The sequence below is a fragment of the Ruditapes philippinarum genome, unplaced genomic scaffold (genome assembly GCF_026571515.1).
Source record: "Ruditapes philippinarum isolate M1 unplaced genomic scaffold, ASM2657151v2 ctg940_1_1_1_1, whole genome shotgun sequence".
NCBI lineage: Eukaryota > Metazoa > Mollusca > Bivalvia > Venerida > Veneridae > Ruditapes > Ruditapes philippinarum.
Window position 1 is genome coordinate 127,140 of NW_026866687.1, and position 27,264 is coordinate 154,403.

The 27,264-nt window shown below is 31.6% G+C and overlaps 2 protein-coding genes across 2 annotated transcripts in view; one reads left to right on the forward strand and one right to left on the reverse strand.

Annotated features, from left to right (window-relative positions):
* The window catches only part of LOC132733351 (uncharacterized), a 176,372-nt gene that overhangs the window by 41,976 nt on the left and 107,132 nt on the right, over nt 1–27,264 (forward strand). The gene's annotated exons all lie outside the window — the stretch shown is intronic.
* LOC132733345 (uncharacterized) lies at nt 295–2,202 on the reverse strand. Its single transcript, XM_060719985.1, has one exon. It carries the CDS (start codon nt 2,200–2,202, stop codon nt 295–297), a length of 1,908 nt encoding a protein of 635 aa, XP_060575968.1.

Sequence of the window (27,264 nt, forward strand, 5' to 3'; positions counted from 1 at the left end):
AACGGTTTCATTATTCCTCATGTACAGACTCAATCAAACAGAGTCTGCAATGATCTTGTAATTTTGTTGCGATAAATGCTTACGAGGGATCACTTTGTTTCCAGATTTTTAATCAGTAGCAGCTATAATAGATATATCATTTACACGAAAGTATTTTTTGTTTCTGTTTCCAAAGAAACCTACAACATTTATATACACTCTTGAGCGATATGTTACTCAGATATAGATCGGAATGGAAGGTAGTTATTGAAATACTATAAACAAAATATGTTACATACATTTTAACATGTGTGATTATTTCTCTTGTGTGGATGCTATTTGCTCAACAATGTTCATCACCTCATCCCATTCAACGGTAAGTGACTTCGTTGATTTCATAGCTTGTAAAAGAGTATTGACAGTGGCATTTTCTTGCTCCTCAGCTTTCCACCTCAATAACATTTTGTAGATCCTGACACTGCTAGTGTCATTGTCCATTGATATTTTTTCGATTTCGACAATGCTTAAACCAAGTTCACTCCCAAGGAGTTCCCAGTTGTTACCAATTGATTGTGCTATTTTGCTCAATTGTTTCTCATTAAACTGACAGTCTTCTGCAAGTCGTATCTTTGAGATTTCTTCAAACCATTCGGAAAGTGCCTGTTGTGTGTGAATTTCGTGATTGATTGGCATATCAAGGCAGGGTTCAATGCTTTTACCTTTAAGGGTTTCCAAATGCAAGATTCCTTGACCTCCATTTAGACCATGGCTTTCATTGTTGCATCTAAAACATGGCTTGAAAGGTTTTCCTTGAATTGTGGGTAAATGACGCAGTTTATTGAATTCGCTGATGACCAATAACTCTGCAAAGCGTCTGAACTTGTCTGCTGTAATGCTGTTTACATTTTGAGATGTGCAAAGGCTAATAACACGCATTTCAATTCTGTTCTGTTGTAATTCAACAACTCCAGCATTTAGAGTGTCCAACCTAAATACTCCTAAGTTTTCGTACAATAAGAACTCCTTTCCTTGTTTCAATACGCCTATTTGAACAACTGACCACCTTGCTACCAGAGCTGCAATAAGACGACAATATACAATTTGCACAACGGGAGTATACTCAAACAACATCAGAAACCTTAAAGATGTTTGTCTTTTTCCTTTAAAGAACTCTGTAATTGTGTTGTTATCACTGTGGTTACGTAAGAAATTAGGTACAATAAACCAATCGAGTCCTTTTGATGTTCCCGTGTGTTCATCAAAACTTGAAACTTCAGATATGATATAATGCCTTTGCATAAACATCAGAATTTCTTTCTTATGTTTGAGAAAATAATAGTTTGACTCCCAAACTCTGTGAATAAGCTCCATATTCAACTTCCCTTGTTTCCGTAAAAGATTCCAGAGGTGGCGATGCTTTGACTCCTTTTTGCAAAATCTTTCTGACGTTACAATGCATTTGAACGCATCAATGAGAAACTGCGTATCAAGTACTACATATGCTGATATTGGTTCTTCGTCAAAGAAAGATAGTGTTCCTTTCGAGTGGTGATAAATAAGGAACAGTTTGATTTCCTCTTCTCCCTTTAGTGGGAATTCATTTTCTGAATCAATTTCCACCACTTTGCTAAATGGAATTATCTTCATGTATCTTATCTGAATTAATTCTTTTTCAAGGGCTATCCACTTTGCCGGAATTTTTATTTTAGAATGTTTCATACCAATACGTATGATTTCCTTTCGAAGCTCAACGATTTCCTTGTCGTTGAAGTCAACGCTATTGACTATAAAATCATTTGCTTGAATATGATTGAGAATTTGTGAGTCCTCAAAAAATGTTCTTATTCTTTCAAAGTATGCATCTGCATATTCTAATTTTTGTTTTTCAGTCCCGACTAATTTATCTTTATGCGTTCCAACAAGAATAACAGGAGGTTCTGAACCGTCGCTTGACCCAACATATGAATGAATAGAGTTTATCCAAAACTTTATGAATTGTTCCATCGTTTTATCGCCTGTTTCCATTGGAAATTCAGAATCTGTAACGACTGATGACAATGGTGTTGATAAATCAAACACCAAAAGGTATACAGCGCGCTTGCTGTGAAATAATGTATGAGTAGCATAGAAGACAAACTGGCCAGCAAAGTCCCATATTTCAAGATTTCCAGCAATATTTGACAAAGATTGGTCAGATGTAAGGCGATCCGAGAATGCCTGCATTTCTTCCGGTGTGAGAAATACATTTGCTTTTTTATTGAAGAGTTTCTTTCTTTTCTTTTGTTTTTTGTTAGCCTCATGTGTGATGTTGTGAGCTTCTGTATTTACAAAAGATGGTTTGTATTCAGGATGAATATCATCGAGCGATTCAGCATAATGTTCTAAACGTTCTGGAATTAATGACGCTATGTTTAGCTCTAAAGATCGTCTATACTCGGATGTTTCAGTGGGGTTGTTTTCATTTTCACTAAAAAAGTGCTCCTGACTCTTTGCGACTTCAGCAATACGATCAATAATTTCAGTTTCACCAAGTTTGAATGTCTTTTCGAGGAGCATTACATCATTATTAACCTCAACATATTTGCAGTGATTAATTTCGACTCCATTCGTACTCTGAACATTTTCATTTGTCTTTCCAACGAGTATTTTTGTCAATGACGTTTTGCCTTGTTTAAAGTTACCAACTACGTTCACTCTTATAGCTTTGTCAGTTTCAAATCCTCTAGAGAGAGCCACACGATACATGTCATAATGTAAAGGGTTTTTTACAAACGCTTCAGGAACAGATTGCTCACTTAAACCGATTCTGACATCCCTTCTAACTACACGAAAATATGTAAAATTAGCTTATATCGGAAAATATCGTGAAATCGAATATCAAGTTGCGATTTTTATTACGAATGCTGAATGCTTTAATTACGAAGACTGACATAAAATGAAAGGTCCTAGGCAGTTGCCTATATTAAACCTCAAAAAGCCTTTCTGAGAATTTATTTTCTATTTTGGGTACTCTGCCCAAGTTACTATATTTGTTCATTGCTAGTGTGTTATGTTTTCTAACCGTGCCAGTTACTGCTATAATTAGCCAAAAAAAAAAGAAGATTAATTTCATTCAACTTCATAGGCAAATGAGACATAGTGTGCACAATTTCTTAACAGTAATAAATATTATCTCAACTAAAATACATTAATATACAGAGTAGTTGTTTTTTATCTAAGGAGCTACTCTTAGCATAAAGTGTCTCGGCATTGTGCAGAATATTTAAGAGGAACATCTAAGTATACCAAAGGTAATAGACGCAATTAAATTTGCGTTTGAGAAAATCAATATTGTTTCCAATATGGCCGCTATAAATAGATAAAATATAATTTCTTTTCATACTTCAATATTAGTCAGTTGAAACTTTGACATTATCTTTTATCCTAGTATATCACATGATTCTGTCATAAATGTATTTTAAGTATTAGTTTCGATTGTTAATTGAAATATTATTTTATAATCAAAGACAGAATTTCATGACCAAAAAAAGCTAGTTTTCAAAGCTGTCCCATACGTTACTTCCATTTATGTCTTACGATTCAGTAATGGATTGCTGTTCGTTGATCCACATTACAGAACACAACCGTTTGTTTATTAGAAATATACTATCGAAACCTTTCCCAATTATAATAGTGTAACAACATGCAGTTTAAGTGGATGAAATAACTTAACATTTATCACAATTCCAAAATTAATTATGATCATATTAATTTTTATGAATTATTGTTTATTTTATAATTCACTCATTGTTGAATAGAAAATACAAGAATTTTAAGAGGTGTAAGAAAATGATAGGATTAATAGGACAACATATTGTTTTGTTTCATTAAACTAATTCAATGTTTAAACATTCTTTATCAATTTTCTATCTTTCATGCTTCAATTTCTCTAAATAACATATCTATGTTGCATTTTCTGTCTGTACATATGGTATTCGTCCCACAAATCGAAGTCTTTCTTTGATGTGTTCTTACCAAAGTGTCCGGTTAAAAACAATATAAGTTTGTCAAATATATGTATCGGCAACCAATCAGTCATGAGACCAGGTAATTGTTGCTGACTTTTGACTTAGTGACCAAATAATCAATAGGGTATATCTTCTGGTCATGACTAGTCACTAGGTCATTGTCACCGTAAAGGTTTTGTGCATCAATTTTATGACAAAGTTATAATAAATCTTACCACATATATATGCATACATTTTATGAATCAGTTAGGCCGCTTTAATGACAGCATATTTGTGAAAGTACATTAGACTTTGAAATGTTTATTCCAAATGAAGTTTTAGTTAAACAAAAAATAACAGCCAAGCCAACTTAATGTGTTGGGTTTTTGGTCGGAGACAGTTTTTACCTACACGGTCAATATGACCTAAACCTTTGACCCTTTGACTATCAACAGGGTTCATCTACAGGCAAAGACAAATTCATCTGTGAAGTTTAATTGTCCAAGTCCTATGGGTTGTTGAGTTATTAATTTAATACAGAACTGTTACCTACATTGTCAATATGATCTCGACCTTTGACCCCTGGAGCCCGAAATCAATAAGAGTCACCTACTTGCCAGGAGCAATGCACCTACGAAGTTTAGGGCCAACAGCGGATAGGATGTCAAGTTATTGATAGGGAACCGTTTTGAAATACAATGTCAATATGATCTTGACCTTTAACTTTTGACCCAAAAATCAATAGGGCCAGCTTCTAGCCAAGACCAATGCACCTATGCAGTTTGAGGGCCCCGTATTTACACTGATAATGAAACTTTCGATGTGCTAACATTCGAAGCGGTCTGTATAGATTATAGAATAATGCCCCACTTACATAACATCAGGTAAGGGAAGTAACTCTTCCTTGAATGTAATCGCTTAATTGAAGGGGTCTCAAAAGGTTATTTAAATATTGTACAGCTCATGCTCCGTGAGCAGGTATTTTCCCAAAGAGGTTATTGGCCTTTTTAGCATGACAACCATTAAAAGAGTATCTTATGACTTAAGTTCATAACCTGAACAATTTTCGTAGTTTAGATTACATAAAATTTGAACGTTGTGATCAACATACCAAATATCTCTGCACAACCATATGAGTTGTGACAGAACTGACCAAATGTTTTAGGAAGAGATGTTGATCAAAGATATAATCATTATCTTCGATAAATAAACTTTCAATAGTTGAATGTAAGAAAGGCAACAGTAGTTAGATACTTACAAACGTTGTAGTTTTCCCCATCTTTGAGCTGAAAAATAATTAAGTTTGCATAATATTTACCAGATACATTTACAATTTCGCGCAACTTGTTCATTCTTTAATGAGTAAAGCTGTCGTGCCTTTTGTGTTGTGGCATTTGTAACATAAAATCAATATTATAACGTTTCCATAATGTTATTTCTTAGATAAAACCAGACCTCCAAGTTAAATATTTTGCTACGCAGACAGACGAACAAACACAGTTTACTATACGCCTTCCTGAATGGTTGGAATGTTTTCATTATGTGATAGTTATGCCAACAATTCAAAACTATAGTGAATCCATCAAATTTAAAACAGATACAATAGATGTCTGACAAATTAAGCAATCCGAAATAAATTAGCATTAGTATCAGAGACAAAATAACCCTACCAACGTAACGACAACCTCATTTATTCTTTCCGACATTCAAATCTTTACTTTTTCTGCATACTCATTTTATGTCACCTTAAACTAGTTTTCGTGCGGTATTCGTATTTTCTTTGACATATTGTGTTATCAGCAGTAGTTTTAGTTTCACATATTAAACACCGGTAAAAAGATTGCACATAAGGATGCTATTGAAATAAAAATAGCACTAGAAATGTGTCTAGATGATATAGATGCCTCCACATTCAATTGGAGTGTTACAGCGGGACACCTTGTACACATGTTGCACACTGTAAAAATTCTAAACTAAAAGACGCAGGTGTCAAATAAAAACCTGAGACTTTAGAAACAGCCACAAATTAACAGGCAAGTGATGTTGATGCGTTTCATAACCAATCTTTGAAATGTTTTTTTTTTGTATGCCCTCGAAGGGTTGCATATCAAAATTGCTCCATCCGTCTGTCCGTCTTTGTGTGCGTCCCGAGTTTTGTCCGGACTGTTATTTTGTAAACCATTAAAAGATTAAAAATGTCTAGGCATAAATGTCTACCATATCAAGATGATGTGCCTCGTCCCTACCTGAAATGTTAAGGTCTCCGCTACAGTTTGAAAGTTCACATTCTCATCATAGGAGTTAAAAGGTACACGCAGTCGTGTCTAGACGGAAACTTTGTTATACATTGAATGATTCTTAAATAACATAGCATATATGACTACCATATCAAGATAATGTGTCGCGTTAAACATCCATGTCCCTATCTCCAAGGTTAAAATCACGTTTAGTTTGGAAATTGAATTTCCACAAATGTCCACCATAATAAGACAACGTATACGTATCTCGTCTTAGGACAATGGCAATGTCTAAAAGATATAGGTCACACTTAAAGGTTGAAGGTAAACATGTGTGTCAGGATTGTAACTTTGCCATGCATTGAATGATTTTAAAATTTACCAGGTGGTCATTTAAGTTTGGGCGGAGTATGGGGTCCTTTGGTTCCAGGTCAAGGTGTTTCTTTATATATGTATTTCATAACTTTGTTAAGTACAACATTTTTCAAACTCATCACATAACAATGATATCTCATTTTGTATTTTTCACAAAACTTGCCTCTGTAAAGTAATATAACTGTGCGTACATTTTTGGCAAATTTTTCGACTGTCAAAAGGCTGGACCGGGGCCGTTTTTGTTTTATATAGATTGTAGTGTTTCAATGAGACAATTTTCGTAAATTTTGAAAATGCTCTACATAAAAAAAAAGATTTTAACAAAATCGTGTTTAAACAATTCTTATAATTTACGAACCGCAACTGTGCTCCAACTGTCTTCATTGCCGACCTACAATGAGAAATCAAGAGAAAAATAAGTGTTTTCTTTTAATCAAAATTAAATGCGGCAAATTGCATCTTATTTTTGGTGACATAAATAAATTTAATCATCACTACGGAATTAGCATGATATATTTAGACAGAAATAAAATTTCTGACTTATAGTAATTTTCATTATCCCTCATGTGCAGACTCAATCAAACCGAATCTGCAATTCTCTTGTAATTTTTTTGTGATTAATGCCTCCGAGGGATCACTTTGTTTCCAGATTTTTTATCAAAAAATAATAAACTTACGCTTAGAAAAACTTGCAATTTAATGTAAAGACCATCTTGAAAAGTTAATAGATTGATGGCCAGACTAAATATTTCAAATCTACAGCTTAATTGCTCATATTTTCATTAAAAGTATTATTTTTATTAAAAGTATTGAAATATTATTTCAAGTACGAGGGACATCTGAGTAGAACCACCGACATCATGCTTGCATGGAAGCTTTATTTCACAAAATCAAAGTCTCTTTCGGGATTCGAACCAAAGGCGTTTAGGGGCAAGTAGTTTTATGTCAACGACCTTAACCAATCTAGTTCAATTACAGGGTACTATAGTTAAATATCACATGTTGAATAAGTACTTTTATGACATTTGATATGTATTATTCTCGTCTTGATGAACATATTAATGCAAGATATATTTTAACCTAGCATATCAGTCGAGATAGTTGGCTTATGTTTTTTTAATGCCCATTTAAAATTTGCACATGACCATATCTTTAGAAAAATAAATTCATAGTTGTTTAAAATGCGATAAACATCATTTCTTAATAATCTCATTTCTTACTTATTTCATGTTAATCTTTTTCCTTGTAAAATAAGGCCAAATATCCTTTAAACATGTTCCACTTTTATAAGAAAATCACATATTTCTTCATTTGTGAATTTAATTGGTCGCGGGATGGGGTTGCGCTCATTGGACGCCGATTTTCATTGTTGATCTTATTTACCATATTGCATTCTTCAATGGGTTATCTATATGATAAAACTAGGCTGGTGTATATTTAAAGTGACGTTATCCGTCTGCCTTTCCGATCAATTGATCAGTTGGACGAATCAAAGAGCTAATTTGATATCCGTCTACCTTTGGCAAGGGAAATAAGTATAAATACAATAACCATCGGTTAGTGCATGTTTTGAATTTCTTTATAAAGAATTATTTCTTGGAGATAAATATTGGTCAGTTTATTATTTAGTATATGTCTAACTTTATTGATTAAATGTACGGGGAGACTTTTTACAGCCGTTACGTTATACACGGCACAAATAACACGGATGTCACAATAAAATATAGAAAAAAAAGAATCCCTAAAGAAAGCCCAACACGGCAAAATTGTAAAATGTTGCAGGCTCGGTTTGATTAAGCCTGTTCATGGACGGTACTGGAAAGTGCAAGTTACCGTCCACGCCTCCTAGCACCGGCTGAAGCAGAATTCAACATTTAAATACAAATATGGTGAAATTTTAAATTTAGAAACATCCGCAGATGTGTTCATACGGCGGTTATCATGGAAACTTCAATGTGACACAGTAGTGTCATTCCATGAAAAGCGGCGTATGGTCCCCAAGTAATAGAAGTGTGTGCCCTAAACGAGAAAACAATGGACGTAACTAAACAAAATGGAATTTTAAAAAGGGATCAGAGGTTATGAAGCCTGCATATCACAGACAAGACGTCAAAAGACAAATTAAAAAAGCAGGCAACATATCCTACGAGTGATTTTACAGTATTCAAGTAGGAAGTATACTGGAACCAACCACATTGAAAAAGAGCAATAATAAAAAACAAAAAATACCATCTAAAATGTATTCACAACAACAATGTCGTGCTGAACGATCTTCAATAAAACACACTTTCAATTTCCACAACAATGGAGAAAGAAAAAGAGATTGCTAACAATAGTGTTTAGTAGTGTTTTATAGTGTTGTGTCATTCTGTTCATTACATATTCAAAATGACACATCGTAACATGTTGTTGTCATGAAAACCTTAAACTTAATACTCAAATTTAAAGAATTAATTTACGAAGGAGATTATTTTACATTACAATTAGCGTTAAAATTATTATCAAAATATTACATTTCAGTAAGGAAAAGGATACGTATAATCAATCTTAATGACATTTGAAGTCCCTCAAATGCGTTTATTTATCACCTTATAATTGTTATTTTCTGTCTTCCATCATAGTTTTCGAAATCATACATATTGACATTCATCTAACTAAACTTGGTATAATATATATAAGACCATGTTTCATTTTCGTTTATTCTTTATGCCATTTTCTTTTCTTAATATGTTTATCATTATTCTATAAAAATGCTCACGGAAAATTTCTATAATTTCTACTAATATTACAAGTTCTACATTTATTTTAGTTTGGGATTGCTTTTAAGCAGGAGGGTGAGTCGTCTGGCTTTGTATTGTGAAAGTTTGGCAAACGGTATGAATGTTCACTCCAAACTATGACTGATTCAAGACTGGGAAATCCTACACAAAACTGATACGAATAATATTTGTAACATTATAAATCAGCATGAATAAAAGATATATTTCTCTACATGTAAACTCATCCCTAGATATTAATGCAATTGCAAATTTATTATACATTATTTCCTTATTGTATAATGTCAGTACAATCCATGAAGTGCTATTCAGAAAAAAAATCAAACTTTAAATTGTTTCTATTCCTATTTTATAACCTAAGAGAAACCAAATACATAGATACAATTGATTAACGTATCTGTATTAATTATAAGATCTAGATCCCGGTCAATTTGGTTTCCCTAACGGTCCTGTATAAATCATTACTCTATCTAAGTATCTGTTACAATTGACAAAGTAACAGTCAGTTATTATTTATTTATACAAAATGGATAAGGCAAAATCAAAGATTTGAACTTGAAATTTAAGGTCATTTATGACTTAAGGTCAAGTTAAGTATAATCTTTCAAAATATCGTATTCAAAACGTTGTTGTATCTACGGTTGAAGACAATCACAGCGAAATTTAGCATAGAAAAAAATCGGGAACGGCAACAACAACGGCAACCACACAATGCCAGTAGGAAAAGCTCAATTTTTTCTTTTTATCCGGCTGAATGTCGTCATTTTAAAATCGGACTTTCTGAAATAACATTTAAAGGATAAGTCTTGCCATTTGATAATGGCATTTTAAAGAGAATACCAAAATGAAATGTAAAGAACAGTTCATGACATAATAATAATGTAAGGGACAGTTCCTTAAGTTTCTAGTCAAATTGCTGAGATATTAAAGTTCTGTTTAACCATACTTCCTCCCACAAGGAGTTGTTTGTGTTTACTTTTTTTGTCCATAGACCCAATTTTTATTAATTAATCATTTCGATTTACAGCTAAAAATAAATTCGAAAAAAGAATACCCTCCGATTCCTATTATGAAAGTCATATATAAGTTTCCACTTTGGTGATTCGCAGCATTTCATATTAATGAATGAGAACGGGAAAAATTAGGAAGCCATGTTTATATCTACAGGACAAGTAAAGTTGGTCTTTTCTTAAAAAATCTGTCCTTTATTTTTAACGAAACTATATTTTCATATTGTGACCACCTATAATGTGAAGAGTTTTAAATATGACATATATACTTTGAATGAAGTCAAAACATGGTTATTTAATATTTACAAAGAAACTGTATAGAAATTATCAATATTTTCTGATAACAAATTTGAGCAAGTTATACCTTAAAGTAGGCCATTTTTATTCCCCCGTTACCCCGTTCCGTCATTCAGTCACCCGTCCTTCTGTCATTCCGTCATCATCAGTTTTCGTTCATTATCTTTGTAACTGTTGCACACATTCAACACAAATTTTACATAGAAATATATCATAAGAAAATACAGGTCAAGTTCGAATTTGGTCATGGTCCGATGATATTTGACAGAGCTATACCCCTTGATGAAATTTTTAGTTTCCGTTCATTATTTCCCCAACAGTTGTAAACATTTAACTTAAATTTGACATATGGATACATCAAAGCAATGCGCAGGTTCGAATTTGGTCGTTGTTTGATGTTTTTTTCACAGAGTTATACCCCATTTACTTTGAAAATAATGTGAAATTTCCTGTTTCAGTTCATTATCTCCACAACGGTATAACACATTCAACTCAAGTTTGACATATAGAAACGTCAAAGGAATGCACAGGTCAAGTTCGAATTTTGTTATGGTTCGATAATTTTTGGCAGAGTTATGCCTCTTTCACTTTGAAAATAATATGACATTTTCAGTTTCCGTTCATTATCTCCCCCAACGTTATGATATATTCAACTCAAATTTGACATATGGATATTTCTAAGGAATGTGCAGGTAAAGTTCAAATTTGGCCATTGTTTGGTGATTTCTTGCAGTGTAATGCCCCTTTAACTTTGAAAAAAAGGAAATTTCAGTTCCCTTCATTATCTTCCTACAGTTGTACATATTCAACTCAAATTAAACATATGGATATGTCATAAGAATAAACTGGTCAAGTTCGAATTTTGTCATGGTTTGATGATAGCTGACAGAGTTATCCCGCTTGAACTTTGAAAAAAAATTCAGAAATTTTTTTAGTTTCCGTTCATTTTCTCCCCAATGGTTTATCAAATTTGACATATAGATACATCTTAGGAATAAGCAGTTCAAGTTTGAATTTGGTTGTGGTTCAATGATTTTTGACAAGGTCATCTCTTGAATGTTGGAAACAAAATGAATTTAAAGTTTCACACACATGCTTTTGTGAAAATATATGTTGTCATTATTTTAGCTACAAATATGCAATATGCAATTAATAGAAGATTAATACTGAAAAAAGTTTCAGTGCCTTGAACTTAACAATAGTGTGTGTTAACATTGAATAGTTTAAAGGGCTTTGAACTTAAAAAAAAGTTTGTGCAAACAAATTTGGAACTAAATATTATACATCTGAAATTTTGGCTGCATGCGGGGGTATCCGTGGTGTGACGACACATTTCTAGTTACGAATTATTATATCATAGTATTATCCTGTTCCGTACGTTCTTTCCGGTAAATTAATTGCTCCTGTGATTGTACTTCTGATATTTTTGACCATGAATATTTGAATCTACCATCTTTTCCCGATTTTTTACTATTATAACAAATTCATTTTTTTAAGGGAATTCAACAAAATAGTATATCGATCTCCTAATAAAACAATTAATTATAGCTCTTTATCACTAATGTGCCAGAGCATTTCCAAAAAAACTGTCTAAAATTCAGGTAACAGTCTTCCATTATATTGACAAACAATGTTTCACTATATCAACATGCCATGCAAATTTATACATGTTTTTAATATACCATTATTTATATTGAAGCGTATAACAAAAATCCTGAAATTTGTCTTTTTTTTAAAATTCATCATAAATTTTTCATTCCATTGTGTGTTCTTGAACTATATCTACTGTATCTTAAAGTCAAGGTATTGATGGAAACATCTTATTTTAAAATTTGACATGAAGAAATGCATGTAATTAAACTATATTAGTCCCTTTTGTAACTCTCTTTATATACTGTTTTCAAATTTGTCTCAAGCAAGCCTACCAAAGTTCATTACTAACAATGTCTTTCGTCTGCCCATTTATGATATTCAATTCTGGTAGAATCCAATTAACCATTGAAAAAAAATCTGGTCATCATATGTCTACTATCATCGTCACTTGCTGCACTTCTTGCTTGGACGCCCTTTGATGCTTTGCATCAATGCGTTTCGTTTTATATGTAACGCACATTTTGAAAAATAAAGTCGATAAAAAATTTTGTTTTTACTTATTTACATATGGAATTTATATTCCTTACCATGATTATGTGTTGATATATGTAGACAATGAGTCGCATTGAAGGTGAAAAAGAAAATATCCATGCTTTGATATATTTTATCATCTAATATTACTGACTACAGTAGTGACACAAACAGAACAATGTTGCACTACTGCATGTACTGTCATGTCACATTACTAGTCTTGTAAGTCTTGTTTTTATTGGAATTACTTTCCTTACCAGGTACGCATCAGTGAAAGCATTTTTTTAAATTTAATATCTGGCACCTCTGTCATGGACAGTGCATACGATAAGTATAAATATTATGCAAATTTAAATGATTTTCAAAATATCGGGATGATGTAATAATGACCTGTGTGTAGGAATGATTTGGAAAAAGTATCAGTAATGAGCGCATGTTTTGGGTTGAGCTTCTTTCAATTGCTGCATTGCAGCAACATTTCTACTTGTTTTACATCGTAGGAACTTACTGATTGTTATTTTCACGTTCTATTTTACCATACATTTTGATTTATAATTTTGCCCCAAAAAACTACACAACCAGTTCACTTCCTTTAAGCTTCCTCATGCACGTGAAAATATCGAAAAAACACCAAAAAAATCCTTATTTATCAGGCATCCTCAGTTTATGATGTTCAATATGTGTCCGATATAACATATGACCTTTGATGCATTCAAAATTGATATAATGTTTATAATATTCATATATCTTTGCATAATCATCAAGTTTTTATAAATACATGTATAAATGTCTGCGGACTGCGAAGAACAATGTTTATTTAGTAACAGAGACATCTTCCAGTGTTTAATTTTTCAACCCGATTGATTATTCTGTAAAAAGTATGTTTTTATAAAAGAAAAAGTTACTTACAATTTTTTGGATTTTCAGTGTTTTTCAGTTTTCCCCCCTGTACGGGGAATTATTATATCAACAGAACCTTCTCATTTATAAAATAACGTTTAAAATTTAATTTTTATTCTTACTGCTTCAATTATTTAAGCATTTTGTTTTAATCTAAAATATTATTCATTATATAAAAAATAAACGGACCTATTGAGTACAAATTAAATCATGATTCTGTTTTTATGTGAAATTTTTGGCTCCAGACCGCCAACTTTCACACAATTAATGGTGTGTACCACATTTAGGTTTATCTCTTTACATGTTTACATTTAGTTGGAGAGAAAACGTTTGTTGAATATTTCCCTCTGAAAGCAGGATTATTATACCTGCAGAACGTTATCATTTATAAAATTACGTTTCAATTTTTAGTTTTATTCCTATAGCTTCAATTGTTTAAGTAATTCTTTTTCAATCTAAAATTGCATTCATTATTTATAAAATTAACGGAATTATTGAGTACAAATTAAATAATTCTGTTTTATGTGAAATTTAAGACCGCCAACTTTCACACAATTAATGTTGTGTGTTGGGTTATGAACCACAATAAGGTTTGTCTTTAGTTATCACATTGTTTTTGTTTGTAAAACCAAGCTCGGTTAACATAGTTTTTACAGTGTCTCATTCTTTTCGTTTTCATCATGATAGCTGTTAATATTTATTAGGAGAGTAAACGTTTCTTGATTTCATACAATCCATTATCTTTTTATTTCTATTTGCAACATTTCATTTGTGATTATTTTAATAATACTGTCAATACTGCACATGATTACAAAATGTATAAAGTCAACAGAAACTGTCCTCCTTTGAAAATACATCAATATCAATATGCTGAGATAATTTGATTCCTATGTTTACACAAGGCTTTTTTCTTAGCTACAATGAATTATTTTGGCAGTGTATTGCTAACATTTGTATACTTATCGAAAATTTATAAATTAAACATGCTAGTTATTTAACCAATTGTACTTCGGCCGAATATCTTTTTTAAAAATGCTATTTGTTATGATATGTGATTTCAGTAAATTTAATATGATTATTTCTAACCAAATGCTTAAGCTTGTTCTGACATTGAACTATTTGAAGAACGTTTGTTAAAAGCCCATAATTACACATGCGTCAGAAGTACCAGTCCTTCATAATTTACTATCTATTCATAGCATCACCATCCATTTTGGAAAGAATAAGTACACTTTCAAGATAAACTAATTAGATTCATTTTCTTTCATGAGTGCGAAACGTCTTATACTATAATTAAGTATGCCTGTTAAGACCCTATTAACACCCCCGAAATACCCGGAGTTAAGCAAACAGTTCAATAAATATTTATTAAAAGTTCATATTACAAATTCATATATGACATATATGCCGCTGTACACAACATAAGGTCGGTGCCTTATAAATCCATTGAATGAATAATTATGTCCTTTTACCATACGGTGTCCTTTTCTAAAACGAAAACATGATTGATGTTGCAGCTGATATTAGCAAGAAAGTTTTTTTGTTGCATTTTAGATAGACAGGGTGCATTTATAACTTTAAATGAACGTATTGTGAAAATAATTGAAACAAACAGAAAAACACCGATTAATATTTAGGATCTAAACAACGTATTAACATTTTAGTTTCATTTATCTTTTAAAATTGTCAAGATACTTGTCTGTCCGTCTATGTATGCGTCCACATTTGCACAACAGTCGTGTCCGGACTGTAATTTTGTAAGTCATTGAAAGATTAAAAATATCTAGGCTTAAATGTCTTCCACATCAAGATGATGTGTCTCGTCTAAGACGCATGTCCCTACCTGAAATGTCAAGGTCTCGGCTACTGTTTGAAGGTTCACATTCTCATAATAGGAGTTTAAAGGTACACACAGTCGTGTCTAGACGGAAACATTGTTAGTGCTCCGCGCCCACAGGCGCGGAGATATTTGTGTTGATTTTTTTTATTACCAGGTAGGCATCAGTGAAAGCAAATATCTGGCCCCTCTCTCATGGATAGTGCATACGATTAGTATAATTATGCACAAATGATTTACAAAACATTCGGAATAATGTACAAAAGTACTAAATCTGAATACAACATGACCTGTGCATAGGAATGATGTAGTACGGTATCTGTAATGAACCCATTATTTTCTTTTGCACGGAGCATTCTCAATTGCTGCATTGCAGCAACATTTGTACTTGTACATTAAATGATTCTCAAATAACATAGCATATATGACTACCATATCAAGATAATGTGTTGCGTTCAATATCCATGTCCCTATCTTCAAGGTCAAAGTCACGTTTATTTTGGAGGTACTTATTCTCACAAGATGAGATTGAATTACATTTGTGTCCGGACGGTATCTGTGTTTGATTTATAGGATTTTAAAATAAATTTGCACAAATGATAAGACAACGTATAGCGTCTTAGGACAATGTCAATGCCTAAAAGGTCTAGGTCATACTTAAAGGTTGAAGGTAAACATGTGTGTCAGGACTGTGACTTTGCCATGCATTGAATAATTGTAAAATTTACCAGGTGGTCATTTTAGTTTGGGCGGAGTTTGGGGTCATTTAGTTCCAGGTCAAGGTGTTTCTTTATATATGCATTTGCTAACTTTGGTAAGTTAAACATTTTTCAAACTCATCACATAACAATGACATGTCAACTTATATTTTCACAAAATTGGGCTATGTAAAGTTATATAACTGTGTGTACATTTTTGGCAAATTTTTCGACTGTCAAAAGGCTGGCCCGGGGCGTTTTTTGTTTTATATAGATTGTTATGTTTTAATTTGACAATTATCGTAATTTTCGAAAATGCTCTACACAAGGTTCTTACAAAATCGTGTTTGAATAATTCTTATAATTTACGAACCTCAACTGTACTCCAGCTGTCTTCATTGCCGACCTACAATGAGAAATTAAGAGAGAAAAAATGTTTACTGTTAATCAAAATTAAATGCGACAAATTGCATCTTCTCATAATAAACTTACACTTAGAAAAAACAACATAAAATGTAATATAAAGATCATTTTGAAAAGTTCATTGTTTGATAGCCAGACTAAATCTATCACATCTACAGTTTAATTGCTCATATTCTTATTAAAAGTATTGAGTTTAAAATGTTGCATATCATAGTGATATTTCGATGCGCGTTGTAATCATTTTTGATTGAACTTTACAGCTTGCTGAATACCTCAGTTGCCTTTCCGTGCATAATTTCATGGGGCATCTGAGTAGAACCACCGACATTCAGCAAGCTTGCATGGAATAAAATATAACAAAATAAAAGTCCCTGTCGGGATTCGAACCCAAAGCGTAGAAGGCAAGTAGTTTATGTCAGGCAAGTAGTTTATGTCAACGACCTTTACCAATCTAGTTCAATTACAGGGTACTATAGTTAAATATCACATGTTAAATAAGTACTTTTATGACATTTGATATGTATTATTCTCGTCTTGATGAACATATTAATGCAAAATATATTTAAACCTGGCATATCATTCGAGATAGTTGGCTTATGCTTTTTAATGCCCATTTAAAATTTGCACAAAAATAAATTCACAAATGTTTAAAATGCGATAAGCATACTTTTCTTATATTCTCATTTCTTACTTATTTCGTTTTATTCTTTTCCTTGTAAAATAAGGCCAAATATCCTTTAAACATGTTCCACTTTGAGTAAGAACATTACATATTCCTTCATTTGTGAATTTTACTCGGTCGCGGGAGTGGGTTGCGTTCATTGAACGCCGCCTTATTTACAATATTGCATTATCAATGGGTTATTTTCGCCCACCGATAAAACCAGGCGGGTGTATATTTAAAGTGACGTTATCCGTATTTCTTTCCGATCAGTTGGACGAATCAAAAAGCTGATTTGATATCCGCTTACCTTTGGCAAGGGAAATAAGTATTAATACAATGACCATTTGTTAGTGCATGTTTTGAATATCTTTAAACAGGATTATAGGAGATAAATGTTTGTCAATTTATTATTTAGTATCTGTCTAACTTTGAATATTCAGTTTGTAAATATTTTGTAAACAGGGACCTGTAAACACACATCCGGCACTGTTATCTGCTGGTAATAAATTGCGAACATACTTTCAATTTCCGCAATAATGGAGAACGACAACGAGATTGCTAACAACAGTATTTAAAAGTGTTTTATAGAGTTTCTGTTGCATGACAGAGCCAAAACATTCTGTTCATTACTCATTCAAAATAACACATCGTAACATGTTGTTGTCATGAAAACCTTAAACTTAATTTTTCATCTAACTAAACTTGGTAAAATAGATATAACACAATTTCAGTTTCGTTAACTCTTTATGCCATTTTATTTTCTAAATAATTATATTACTCTAATATATAAAAACTACGGAAAATTTTTATATTTTTTTTCTTAAGAAATTTTTTTAAATTCTACATTTTTTTTATTTGGGGTTGTTTTTAGCAGAAGGGGGAGTTTTCTTTCTTTTTTTATTCTGAAGTTTGGAACGGTATGAATGTTCACTCCAAACTATGAATATTCAAAACGGGAAATCCTACACAAAACTGAACGAATAATATTTGTAAAATTTAAATCACATGAAAAAATATATTTTTTTACATGTTTTAAGCAATTGAATTTTATTCATTTTTCTTATTTTAAAGTCATTACATCCATGAAGTGCATTTCAAAAAAAAAAACAACTTTAAAATTTTTTTTCTATCCCATTTATAACCTAAGAAAAAAATACATAGATACAATTAATTAACATCGGGATTAATTTTAAGATTAAATTTTCCCGAAAAATTGCCCAAAACGGTTTTCCGCTAAATAAATCCCTTAATTTTTCCAAAAACCCAAAAAATTCTTACAATGACAAAGTAAAATCAAGTAATTTATTTATTTAAAAAAAAAAAAGGGGAAAACAAAATTGAACTTGAAATTAAGTCATTTATGACTTAAGGTCAAGTTAAGTATAATCTACCAAAAGATCGTATTCAAAACGTTGTTGTATCTACGGTTGAAAACAACCACCACGAAATTTTAAGAAAAAAACGGGAACGGCAACAACAATGGCAACACAAATGACAGTAGCAAAAGCTCGAAATGTTCCTTTGAAATTTGCTTTTCTCCGGATTATTGTGATTACAGCGTTGTAAGACTGAATTCAAGGATATAAAGATAAAGTTTGAACAACAAGTTTATATGAAAGAAGCACTGAACAACATAATTGTATAAGTCTGCAACTTAATATGAAAAAAATATCCGGCTGGATGTCGTCATTTTAAAATTACAAACTGAAATCTCGGAATCTCATCGCCTTTCTAAAGTAAAATTTAAAGATAGTTCTTGTCATTTTATAATGTCATTTTAAAGAGAATATTAAAATAAAATGTAAAGGACAGTTCATGACATTATAAAAATGTAAGGGACAGTTCTTTAAGTTTCTAGTCAAATTGCTGAGATATTAAAGTTCTGTTTAATCATACTTCCTCCCACAAGGAGCTGTTTCTTTTTACTTTTTTTGTCCTGGACCCCGATTTTTATTAATTTAAACCCCTTTGATGTCGTAAAAAAAATGAAAAAAAGAAACCTCGATTTCTATTTGAAAGTCATATTCCCCTTTGGGGAAGCAGATGTCAATAATGAAGAGAAGGGGAAAAAAACAATAAAAATTTTATCTTTTCTTAAAAAAATTTGTCCGTTATATTATTAACTATATATTCATATTGTGACCACCTATAGTGTGTAGAGTTTTAAACATACAGACAACTTTGAATGAAGTCAAAACATGGTTATTTAATATTTACAAAGAAACTGTATAGAATTTATCAATATTTTCTGATAGCAAATTTGAGCAAGGTATATCTTTAAGTAGGCCATTTTTATGTCCCCGCTATCAACTGGCTAGGGCATATACTGTTACCCTGCTCCATCATTCCGTCACCCGTCCTTCTGTAATTTCATCATCATCAGTATTCGTTCATTATCTTTGTAACGGTTGCACACATTCAACTCAAATTTGAAATATGGATACATCAAAGGAAGTTCAAGTCAAGTTTGAATTTGGTCATGGTTCGATGTTTTTGCAGAGTTATGACCCTTTAACTTTTATAATAATATAAAATATCCAGTTTCCGTTCATTATCTCCCCAACGGTAAAACACATTCACAACTCAAGTTTGACATATGGATATGTTAAAGGAATGCGCAGGTCAAGCTCGAATTTGTCATGGTTCGATGATTTGTTCAGAGTTATGCCCCTTTCACTTTGAAAATAATATGACATTTTCAATTTCCGTTCATTATCTCCCCAACGATATTACATATTCAACTTAAATTTGACATATGGATATGTCAAAGGAATGCGCATGTCAAGTTCAAATGGTTTAAATGGCTTTTTACACAGTAATGCCCATTAACTTTGAAAAAAAGGGAAATTTTCAGTTTCCCTTCATTACACCCCCCCCCCCCCAAACAGTTGTACATATCAACTCAAGTTTAACATATGGATATGTCAAAAGAATACACTGGCCAAATCGAATTTGGTCATGGTTTGTTGATAGCTGACAGAATTATCCCTCTAACTTTGAAACAAATTCAAAATATTTTAGTTTCCGTTCATTATCCCACTAATGGTTTATCAAATTTGACATAAAGATACATCTTAGGAATAAGCAGTTAAATTTTGAATTTGCTTGTGGTGCAATGAATTTGGACAAGGTTATCTCTTCTCTTTAATGTTGGAAAAAATTGAATTTAAAGTTTCATCACTCATACATTTGTGGAAATGTATGTAGCCATTATTTTGGCTACACAATGCAATATGCAATTTACAAAAGGTTAATACTGAATAGTTTCAGTGCTTACAACTTTATTTAAAATCCCTCTGATCCCCTTTCAAAATTCCATTTTATTTAGTTCCGCCCATTGTTTTCTCGTTTAGGGCACACGCATTTTTTTACTTGGGGACCATATGCCGCTTTTCATGGAATGGCACGTCGTGTCACATTGAAGGTTCCATGATAACCGCCATATGAACACATCTGTGGATGCTTCAAAATTCAAAATTGTACCAGTTCATGTTAAATGTTGAATTCTGCTTAAGCCGGTGCTAGGGGGCGTGGACGGTAGTTTGCACTTTACAGTACCGTCCATGAACAGGCTCAATCAAACCGAGCCTGCAACATTTTCAATTATGTTGTGTTGGACTTTCTTTAGGGATTCTTGCTTTCTCTTTTGTGTTAATATTGAATTAGTTTTAAGGGTTTTGAACTTAAAATAAAAAATAGTTTGTGCAAACAAATTTTGAACTAAATATTATACATCTGACATTTAGGCTACATGCGGGGGCATCCGTGGCGTGACGAATTGTTATGTCATAGTATTATCCTGTTCCGTACGTTCTTTCCGGTAAATTAATTGCTCCTCTGATTGCACTTCTGATAATTTTGACCGTGTATATTTAATTCTACCATGTTTTCCTGAAATTGATTCTATTTTGTTTGAAGGGAATCGGTTTTATCGTGGTTGGAGTAGAATGTTGATTTGCCTAATAATCTGACATTGTAACTTTGCAGTTTTAACATGAGGTGTTATGGGATGTCAACACAGCGGTGGGTCACACGAGGATTTGGAGAAAATTCAACAAAATAGTAGATCGATCTCCCAAAAAATCAATTAACAATAGCTCTTTATTTATCACCAATGTCAAGTAGCTTTTATATCTTTGACTCGCATGAACATGTTGCCAGATAATTTGCTAGTAACTGTCTAAAATTTAGGTAATAGTCTTCCATCATATTGATAAATAATGTTTCACCATATCAACATGCCATGCAAATTTATTCATGTTTTCAATGTACCATTATTTTTGTTAAAGCGTATAACAAAAATCATGAAATTTCATTCCATTTTGTGTTCTTGAAATATAACTTCTGTATCTTAAAGTCCAGGTATTGATGGAAACATCTAATTTCAAAATTTGACATGAAAAAAGGCATGTATAATACTAATTTAGTTATACACTATTTGTATTTTTGTTACAATTATAATAATAAAAAGACATACTTTGTTTATTGTGACTAATGTTTTACATGTTTGTTCCAAAGAATATACATTAAATATTTTAGTCTCTAGCAAGCCTACCAAAGTCACTTGCAGCATTTCTTGCTTGGACGCCCTTTTATGCTTTTGTTTTGGCTTATTTCATATGGAATTTATACTCCTTACCATGATAAGGTGTTGATATATGTAGACAATGAGTATCATTATAGGTGAAAGAGAAAATGTACATGCTTTGATTTATTTCATCATCTAATATTGCACTACTGTCATGTCACATTACAAGTCTTGTAAGTCTTATTTGTATTGGAATTACTTTCCTTACCAGGTACGCATCAGTGAAAGCATGTTTTTACAATTTAATATCTGGCCCCTCTCTCATGGACAGTGCATACAATACATATAATTATTATGCAATTGAAATTTAAATGATTCACAAAATAAATCAGAATATTGTTATAATGACTGTGTGTAGGATTGATTTGGAAAAGTATCAGTAATGAGCGCATATTTTGGGTTGAGCTTCTCAATTGCTGCATTGCAGCAACATTTCTACTTGTTTTACATAAAACCTTACTGAGTGTTATTTTCACGTTCTATTTTACCATACTTCCTGATTTATAATTTTGCCCAAAATAACTACACCACCAATAATGCCCATTTCCTTTAAGCTTACTCATGCACGTATCAGGCATCCTCAGTTTATGATGTTCAATATGTGTCCGATATAACATATGACCTTTGATGCATTCAAAATTGATATAATGTTTATAATATTCATATATCTTTGCATAATCATCAAGTTTTTATAAATATAAATGTCTACGGACTACTAAGAACCATGTTCATTTAGTAACAGAGACATCCTCCAGTGTTTGAATTTCTACCCAATTAATTATTCTGTAAAACGTATGTTTTCTTAAGAAAAGTTACTTACGAATTTTTGGATTTTCAGTGTTTTTTTCAGTTTTTCCCTCTGTACGGGGAATTATTATATCAACAGAACCTTTTCATTTATAAAATAACGTTTAAAATTTCATTTTTATTCTTACTGCTTCAATTGTTTAAGCATTTTGTATCAATCTAAAATATTATTCATTATATAAAAAATAAACGGAACTATTGAGTACAAATTAAATCATGATTCTGTTTTTATGTGAAATTTTTGTCTCCAGACCGCCAACATTCACACAATTAATGTTGTGTGTGGGGTTATGAACCACATTTAGGTTTATCTCTTTACATGTTTACATTTAATTGGAGAGAAAACGTTTGTTGATTTCATACAATCCATTATCTTTTTATTTCTAATTGCAATATTTCATTTGCGATTATTGTAATAATAATGTCAATACTGCATATGATTACAAAATGTATAAAGTCAAATGTTAAAACAAGAAATAAGGACAACGAAACTAAACAGAAGCTATCCTGATTTGAGAAGACATTAATATTAATATACTGAGATAATTTGATTCCTATGTTTACATAAGGCTTCTTTTCTTAGCTACAAGAAATTATTTCGTCATTGTAAGGCATGTACTGCTAACATTTTATATGTATCGAAAGCTTAGAAATTAAAAATGCTAGCTAACCAATTGTACCACGGCAGCGTTTCTTTTTTAAAGATACTATTCGCTATGATATATGAGTACAGTAACGTTAATATGATTATATCTTACGGAATGCTTAAACTTGACATTGAACTATTTTAAGAACGTTTTTTAAAGGCCCATACTTACATATGCGTCAGAAGTACCAGTCCTTAACAATTTACTATCTTATCATAGCATCACTATCCATTTTGGAAAGAATAATTACTCAATTTCAAGATAAACTAGTTAGATTCATTTTCTTTCATGAGTGCAAAATGTCTTATACTATAATTAGAATGCCTAGTAAGATAAGTATATAATTATGTTATCGGTTAAGATCTCATACTTAATGAAATTTTAAACTTAATGTAATCACATCTGTTTAAGACATTCGTCTATAACAAATCATAAAATTAGTAAAACAAACAATTATTCAAGGTTTTACAGAGTTTTGAAACACATTTATTTGCTTTTAGTTTTTGTTTTTATTGATACATGTATTAATCTTTGACAGAAAATTGCAGAATTAGACAACAACGTTTTCTGACAAACCTTTCCCTTTAATTAATGATTTATTAGTTTGTCCCTTATATTTATTTTCTCGGTTAAAGCTTACATATAATCACATCTAAACTGAGTTTTAATCTTAAATTATCAGTAACGTCTAGTTTATAGTCTTTACAATATCTGCCGTATAATCGCCTGCAAAAATAGCTCAAATAAGTTATGAATGACAGACAAAAATGCCTGAAAAAGTTGCAATTGCCTTTTCTCAAAATCTGATTTCATTCCATATAGGGCGTCGCGCTTCGGCGCGGACGCCAATTACGAGGAATAATCCCGAAATATCCGGAGTTAAGCAAAAAAATCAATAATTTCTTTTTTTTTAAATTATTAAAAGTTCAAATAACAAACACTATATTAATGCGTAATATATCCTCTTTCCATTTTAATTTTAACAACTAAACACATTATGACCACCATGGGCATATCTGCATATCTAAGCAAACATAGTAATACGCATACGGCGCAGACTAAACGGTATGACAACGTCATAAGCATTGCCAAATATGTCGCTGTACGCAATATAAGGTCGGTGCCTTATAAATCCATTGAATGAATAATTATGTTCTGTTACCATAAGGAGTCCTTTTGTAAAAATAATGCTGGATGTCGCTCACCGTCAGTGTGCTTACTGCTCAAGTCCATGACTACAAGGGGGCGTTTAAGGTGGTTGACTTCAAACCACTAACCCCTCACCGCTGTGGGTTCGAATCCCGAAAGGGACTATGAATTGTTTCGTGTGAGGAAGCTATCAGGCTAGCTTACGGAACGTCGGTGGTTCTACTCAGGTGTTTGTTCGTGCCTGAAATAATTCACGGAAGGACACCTGAGGTCTTCCTCTACCAGTAAAGCTGGAACGTCGCCATATGACCTATACTGTGTCGGTGTGACGTAAAACCCAATCAAACAAACAAACCATGACTACTAAACTGATGTTTGATTTGATGGTGGGGGAAATCAAATAATTATGCACATCTTTAAGTTGATGTTATAACATATTATTTAATTAAATGGAAAATTCATGGTAAAATTGAATATAAAAAAATCTACAAGAGAAAAAAAATGTTTTAGTTTTTGTTTTATATACATATATATATCATGTAGTGGATGCTAGAACGGAAGGAATTTTGTTGCTTTTAAGATAAACCGGGTGCATTTATAACTTTAAATGAACGTATTGGGAAACAAGCAAAAGAAACAAACAGAAAAAAAAAACTGATTGAAGTGTAGCATTTTAAAACGCATGGTCATTTTAGTTTCATTTATATTTTTTTGAAACAGTGTTATAAGCCAAATAATATCCGGTATGGAACAATATAGAATTCATTTGATATTGTCAAAATTTGGCAAACGTAATGTATTAGTTTTCTGGAAATTCACGTCAAAATATGAATTCATTTCCTGCACAAGACAGATTATATTCAATTTCATAAAACTATTTTTGTCAACACGAAAAGGATCATTATTTAATATATTTCCTTACAGGTTGCCTCGAAATCCTTATTTTCTCACTTCAATCCTGTAAATAAAGTCCAATTCAGATAAAAAAAATCAAACTTACAAATTCTTCATCTTCTGAACTCTGAAATTAAAAACGACATATATTGAAACATAAACTATTGATTAACATTACATGTAGATACTTCTCTTATACAGTTAAGTCAAGTTGTTGCTGTGTAAACGTCAACTGTCTTATCTTCATTCGATAATTTGAAGAAATGAATTGCGAAGCAGATGATAATTAAAATATTGTATCGAATCAATAAAATTATAAAAGTTACCATTAGACAAAAGTTACCATTAGACACTATCCGTAAGAATAACTGGTTTTTAATGATGCAAAAATAACCATATAACCATTAGTTACGGGTTAGAAATACCAATACTATGAAAAGAATTATGACAAGTGTGAAATATTTTTATTTTAAATACATGTAAATTGCTATAACAAGCTATTGATCTTTTGCTGTGAAGTTATGTCGGTAAACGGATTATTTTCTTTCTTTTAATTTAGAATCGCTGACTGTTAAAACATCAATCTAAAGTCATTTTAGGAATTTCTACGGCTTTGGCACATTATTGAATTTTACTCGAGTTCATAGAGATCGTCGATGCTTATCTTTGTTGATGACGATTGATTATGTCATCCTAATCTTTTTATTTTTTATTTTAAGTTACTTTAGTCCATTCAACACCAGTTACCTTGAAAACACCAAAAGTTGTTCATGTGAAAGATCAAAGATATCCCAAAAATAGTTATTTGTTAAAAAGTAAATATAACCTACAAAATGTGTGGTAGAAACAAAACAAAGCTCTTTCAACTTTGTCTTTTATAGGCGATATTAACATTAATGGAATGATTATGTTTAAACTTCAACAAAAGCATTATAATACAAGTACTTGTAGACTTGACTTACTATTGGATGATATATTATTTTTATGGATTTGAGATATAAATAAAGATAAGCATTTTTTTCTATTGTTTTTTGTCCGATGTTCATGGCATAGTCTTATGAAAAAAAAGTTGTAGCCTTAACAAAATTAATAAAGACAAAGATACAGTTTATTATTAGGAGCTTTAACACTAATTTAGCAGTTACTGCATCACTTTACACGTTTACAAAAAGGCAAACATAATAAAATGACGTCATCCGTTAAATGGATACGGAACGATGCACAATAAAATATTGTTCAAGCATAAAATCATGCTAGTGGTGTATGTGTTACTTGTTTTTTTTTAAGAAATGACATTTGAATCAGATATATGCCATATGGAACAGAACGCAGTTACAAGTTTTATTCCCGTCTTACAAATATGTAGGCGACTTTCGGTTCTTCCCGACATAAACGGCATCGTATAATAAAAATGATAACTCAATTTTCATATTTAATGACCTTTATTACGGAGAACATTGGTATTGGTTACCATTCTTGTAATTCAAAAATACTGTTTATACGTAAAAAAATGGATAAGCATATACAAGCATATTCTTTAATTGATAAATTGACATTTGATTCAAATCACATTTTTTAATTTGCAATGTCTTATTAATAACAAATAAGCTGAAATATGTGTGTGTTTACTTTCTGCCAGACCAATCCAACATATATTAAAATAAAATGACATGGTTTGGATGTTTTAATGTGTATGAAAATATATGTATGAAATATAAAATACTGATTTTATAAAGAAATGTGATTTGATTATTTATTTTTTGGATACAGAAACAAAAGATGGAACTATCTATCATGTACAAAATTGTGTTATTTTCTAAAAAAAATGTAGAACTTTTCTTTAAATAAAAGTGTAGATCATGAGTAAAACTA